Source organism: Austrofundulus limnaeus, unplaced genomic scaffold (assembly GCF_001266775.1).
Source record: "Austrofundulus limnaeus strain Quisiro unplaced genomic scaffold, Austrofundulus_limnaeus-1.0 Scaffold358, whole genome shotgun sequence".
Taxonomy (NCBI): Eukaryota; Metazoa; Chordata; class Actinopteri; order Cyprinodontiformes; family Rivulidae; genus Austrofundulus; species Austrofundulus limnaeus.
This window is the reverse complement of record NW_013952760.1, coordinates 122,706-128,117: the sequence shown is the minus strand read 5'-3', so window position 1 is coordinate 128,117 and position 5,412 is coordinate 122,706. Positions and strand designations below refer to the sequence as shown.

Here is a 5,412-nt window from a genome sequence, read left to right as displayed (position 1 = left end):
CATCATGGTAGCCGCTACTGTTGGCAGAAGGCTACCAAGATACGCCTGGTCTTCTTCTGTGGAGAGCGACCCTATTTTTCTCCAAGACTTTGTTGAGCACGAGAACAGAGTCATGGAGTTCCATCTGGTGCCGTTGGGAACCACCAGCCTCCTCTTCAGAGCGTCAAATAGGCTGTCTGCTGCCACTGTGCTGCAGCTCTGAAGATTCCACAGTCCCTGTGCCTAGGCCATGGACTTCCTGTAGGCTGACTTGAATGAAGCACTTTCAAGAGCCTTGTCAGCATCAACACTCGCTACCAAGTTAAATGTGTGGGCGGCACACTTCATGTGTACGGGCAGATTGCGGTCCACGCCACTGGGCTCATCGAGGATAGCATCAACAGAAATGTACTCCACATCTTCCAAAGGCCCAGCCTCTGGATCTGCATCCTGGATGACCTCATCAGCTGAATCACCAGCAGCCTCACAAATGTCTGGCAAGAGTTCAGCCTCTGTACCAAACTGTACAAAGGCCTTCACAAAGTTTTTTGCGTTGTCCGTTGTAGTCCTGATCACCTTGTGTTGTAGGTTGAACTTATAATGAGTGTCAACCATAGCCTGAGCAATAACATCAAAGGTGTGGTGTCCTTTGAGTCTCGTACAGGCCAGGACAGCGTGTCGTCTTGCACGGGTCTCAGGGTCCAGCCAATGTGCCGTCATCCCCAGGTACGACTTGTTGTGGGCAGACCAGCAGTCGGCAGTAGTTGCAATCCATGGGATGTTCTTGAACAATCTGTAAATAAAAATAATGCATTATTAAATAAATTTGTAACACACACGCACATACATTAACTGATTAGCATCATCAAAACTTTGTTAACTCACTGGAAAAAAAATTAGGGCCTTTTTGCTCAAATTCAATTATTTTGTGCTTCTGCTCAGAAAGGTGCTTCAAAATATTCTTTAAAGATTATAATTCAGATAGTTAATAAATGACACATATATGAAACATATGTTCATATTTTGACAAAATGCTATTATTGCAGATGTCTTCTGTCAAAACACTGGGGACCGAGTAAAAAATGGCAGACTCATTGTGTCAGCACATGGTCTGAATGACTACAATAGGAGGCATTTGAGAGTTTAAGGGATTATTTCTCTGCCTGCCATTTTGTTGTTCACACTTAACAAGCCTGTGTCATGAGTGGATACATACAAGATTACAGTAAAATACTTAAAATATTTCATTATTAATTATTACAGTATTACAGTAAAATATGAAGTACAGAACACCATTCTAAAAAAACATGTTATATATACCTCCTCAGATGCTCTTCCAGCTGTCCATGGCGGGCCAAAATCCTCCTGCCTAGGGTGTGGYGAGACATAGATGACTTGGTGGGGTTTAACAGCTTGATCAGGCCAACAAAGGTGGGGGACTCCACCACATGCAGTGGTAGCATGTTGTGGACAAACATGTCGAGAATCTGTCTGTCCACCATTGACTGCTTTACATCAGTGGAGGACGATTTAAAGAAAGTTTCAGCAAGGCTGGGCTGCCGTGCTCTCTTCGGTTGAGATGACTTGCTGCTGCTTGCACTGGCACTGCTCTCCACAGAGAGTCTGTGTTTTCCATGTAAGGACCCGGACTTGATTGCCGAGTTGAACTGTGCATCATGTGTTGGATGTTTTTGGCTGATGTGCGACTTCAAATCAAAAACCCTCTTCAATTTTCCATTGATCATCACTATGTTTGGTTGGCACAGGGCACACTGAAAGTCCATAGCATTTTCATTCGACTTATCTTTCCAGTCAAAAATTAAATAGTCCTTCAGGTGGGGCCACGGGTGAGACTCTAGGCTTCCTACGGCGAGTTCCTCAGCCACAGCCRATGATGAAGCTCCTTCTTCCACACGTGGTTCATCCACAGGCCGCTGRGAAACATCCATAAGTTCACCCTCCATGTTAAAAACCTTCGTCTGACTCTTCGTACACAAGCAAAAAAAGGCTGCAGACTGTAACACACTGCTACATACAGAGAGTTTCTGAAAACAATGAATCGAACGACCAATCATGTCTTGTCACATGACCCTAACCGCCAATAGGGCTCCTTTATAGGGCGGGCCCCGCTTCTGTGTGTGTTACGTGTTGTGTTACATGTTGTGTGTGTTACGTGTTGTGTGTGTGTTACGTGTTGTGTTACGTGTTGTGTGTGTTACGTGTTGTGTGTGTGTTACGTGTTGTGTGTGTTACGTGTTGTGTGTGTGTTACATGTTGTACGTGAGACATCGAGTGTCGCCCGGTCACATATGATAGTTACCATTTCTTCCTGCTACGTAAGCAGACAGACACAAAGCATTGTGGGAAATGTCTGTAAAATGTGGATCTGCTGACTACTGGATATCGTCTTTTGCACTGTGTTTATTATAATTTAACAGAAGCCATTTGAGTAATTTAGATTGCTGTCAGAAAAATACTTTGCAAAGCTGACCTGGTAAAATGAGAACCGACTGAACCGTGACCCAAAGCTACAGTCAGGGAGGATGTTTACCTTCACAAAAACAGTGTTAAGCTGGAAGGGGAGCTGCTGGATGAATCACATGCATTGTGAGTCCTGACAGCCATGCCTTCTGCTGTTCAAGATAATGATGATCGGTAGATAATTAGTTATTAGCGGAACTGCAATATAAATTTAAAAAGTGCAAATCTGCTTATGAATTATAAAAATTAGTAAGACCGCTAAAGCACAAACAAAATGTTTAAGTCCGCAATTAGTGGATTTGCGTTTTAGCGGACTGGTGTCCACCACTGACAATAACAAATAAAAACTATCAAATCCACTATAAAACTAATTGAAACTAACTGAATTAAAAGAAAAGAAGTCAAAATGAAATAAAACTTAACTATAATGAAAAATCCAAAACTATTATAACTTTGATGAGTACAGAGAGGGCTCTGAGAGAAGTGTACCTGGTTCTGAAGCTGCTGGTTCTGGGCCTGTTGCTGCTGCTGCTGCAGCTGCTGAACTCTGAGCTGCTGGAACTGTTGTTGTTGTTGTTGTTGTTGTTGCTGTTGTTGTTGTTGTTGCTGCTGCTGCTGGGCCTGCTGGGCCTGCTGGAACTGCTGGAACTGCAAGGTCTGCTGCTGCTGCTGCTGCTGCTGCTGCTGCTGCTGGACCATCTGCTGTATGGACAGCTGACCCGGACCTCCCACTGCAGGGTGAGGGAGAAGGAGATGAAGGGGCGACCCGGCTGGCAGCTGTCTGACGAGACGCTCAGACACACGACGAGCTGAAGCAGAGACGTTCACACGCAGCCTGCATCCACAGAATGCAGCTAACACACCACACTCAGGAAACACTCACTGGTTTGTGGGTTTCCAGTCACCCCTGCCATGGCATGCTGGCTTATCTGCATCGGCCCCATGGCCCCCATGCCACCCACCGGAGCCCCGGGAGGGCGAGGGCCCATGCCAATGGTGTTCGGGCCCCCTCCAACCCCTGTCAGGTTAGTCAGGGCATTCATGGGATCTAGCAGAGGGTAAACAACAGACAACATTATGCAGCTCCAACATGCACAGCAGAAAACTACAGGATCAATCTTGTGCCAACAGGAACTGAATCTGAATGTGCAGAATTTTAAATTGAATGCACACACGTCAACTTGTACGGAGTGTCCGTAAGTTATAAGGATTTTATGTCAATTTGCAGGTATAAGGACGTATAGGGCAATCTCACGATTTTTTTCAAAACCTCATTTTCAAATTTATCTAACATCAGAGCCTGTAAGATTATTTAAAAAACAATAACTAACATCAAATAGACATCATAAGATAAGATAAGATAAGATAAGATAAGATAAGATAAGATAAGATAAGATAAGATAAGATAAGATAAAACTTTATTGCTCCCGCAGTGGGGAAATTTGAACATTACAGCAGCTCAAACAGTGGAGCTGCAGTAACAGGCTGCCTGTCGAGGTGCCATTCTTGGAAACAGAAAACCACACAAGGGAAGATGAGGGGAAAAAACAAAAACATCATATTATATCAACACTGTGAAACACTATGGTGTTTATGAAGAAAAAAACCTCTGCATAGGGCAGATTTATTAGCCAGAGGAGTAACTGAGATGAGAGGGCCCGCAGAATCCAGTCCCCCAAGCCGGCGCAGCCAAAGTTCAGAATGTTGATGGTCCTGTTCATTCTGTGGGCCCACAGCCTGCTCAGGAAATCAGATCARCCGGGTGAGGGAGGAGGGAGGGAGGAGAGCTTTGTCGACAAGATCCAGCCAGGAAGAATTAAGTCAACAGATCCAAGGCCGTTGTCGGGGAGATCCAGATTCTGTAATCAGTTGTTTTGGGAACAGAAGAGTCAGGCAGACGATAACTATTTTCCATCTGCCTTTAATGTCTGCTGGTGCATCTCAAGGTGGTGAATCCATTCAGGCAAAATGGTGTGAACAAATTCCACCGAACCTGAATCTATCAGCTTCTCCAAAATCAATTCTATCTGGCCAGCAAAGTCCAGGGACCACAGCCGGCCCGCGACCCTCAGTAGAACCACTTGCAGACCGAGTCCAGTTTGCTCAAGGCAAATGTCCGAGTGCTGATAGAATACGGCCACCCATCAAATTGGTCAGGCAGCCAGGAGATGAAAAGCCACCGACACCGTTTTGTAGAAACACCAGGAGACCACTGAGCCAATCTGTAGAATCCAGTGATCTGAGTCCAGACATAAATCCAGAACAGAGAAGAACAGAGGTCCCACCCTCCCATCGAAGAACAACAAACTTTGTTCCAAAAATTTTATTGAGAGACCGGCTAAAAAAATCAATAAAAATAATAATAAAAATGTCCATAATTTCTGGTTTCGGATGAAAAATGTAGAGAAGGCTCCGAGCAGCAAAGCAGGGAAAGATAAGGAAGGGCAGGAGAGAAGGAAGAAGTGTCTTACTCCTCCGAGAGCGGAGAAAAAAAAAACTTCCAACCTGTTCTGCAGCTAGAAATAAGTTTTGAACTTTTTCCGCTCTCCTCTCCTCCTGCTTTGCAGCGGGTGCTGTCATGTGCGCAGCAAAATTTACGGATTTTTGAGGCTTTTTATACAGGTAAACATCCGAAGAAGTTGACATGTATGAAAGTATTGTTTTTAAAATAAATTTCACTAAATAGAAATTGAATTTCTCTGCWCTGTTATCCGCGGCAGACACCCAGCCCCGCGCGCACGCACGCATCCCCCCCGTGCACGCGTGACAAACACGGACTTTAAACGTGAAGTTTTATAACATCCACACTGGTGAGGTGGATGCGCCCTGCGCGTGTATCCAAAGCGTGACTTTTGCTGTCCTGCTGTTCTTGTCGGGGAGGGGTCTGTGGGTCAGGGAGGGGTCTGTGTGGGTCAGGGAGGGGTCTGTGTGGGTCAGGGAGGGGTCTGTGGG

The 5,412-nt window shown here is 45.2% G+C and overlaps 2 protein-coding genes across 4 annotated transcripts in view; both read right to left on the bottom strand.

Annotated features, from left to right (window-relative positions):
* LOC106528074 (uncharacterized) overlaps positions 1 to 2,631 on the bottom strand; it is a gene marked incomplete in the record, with an annotated part of 3,943 nt that extends 1,312 nt beyond the window's left edge. The window contains 3 exon segments of the mRNA XM_014023144.1: positions 112 to 772; positions 1,300 to 1,913; positions 2,531 to 2,631. Of these exon segments, the coding sequence (XP_013878598.1) occupies positions 223 to 772; positions 1,300 to 1,763 (1,014 nt within the window).
* Positions 1 to 5,412, bottom strand: part of med15 (mediator complex subunit 15) — a gene marked incomplete in the record, with an annotated part of 33,213 nt that overhangs the window by 22,177 nt on the left and 5,624 nt on the right. For all 3 annotated transcript variants that reach the window (XM_014023130.1, XM_014023129.1, XM_014023131.1), the window contains 2 exon segments: positions 2,950 to 3,191; positions 3,344 to 3,508. In XM_014023130.1, the coding sequence (XP_013878584.1) occupies positions 2,950 to 3,191; positions 3,344 to 3,508 (407 nt within the window).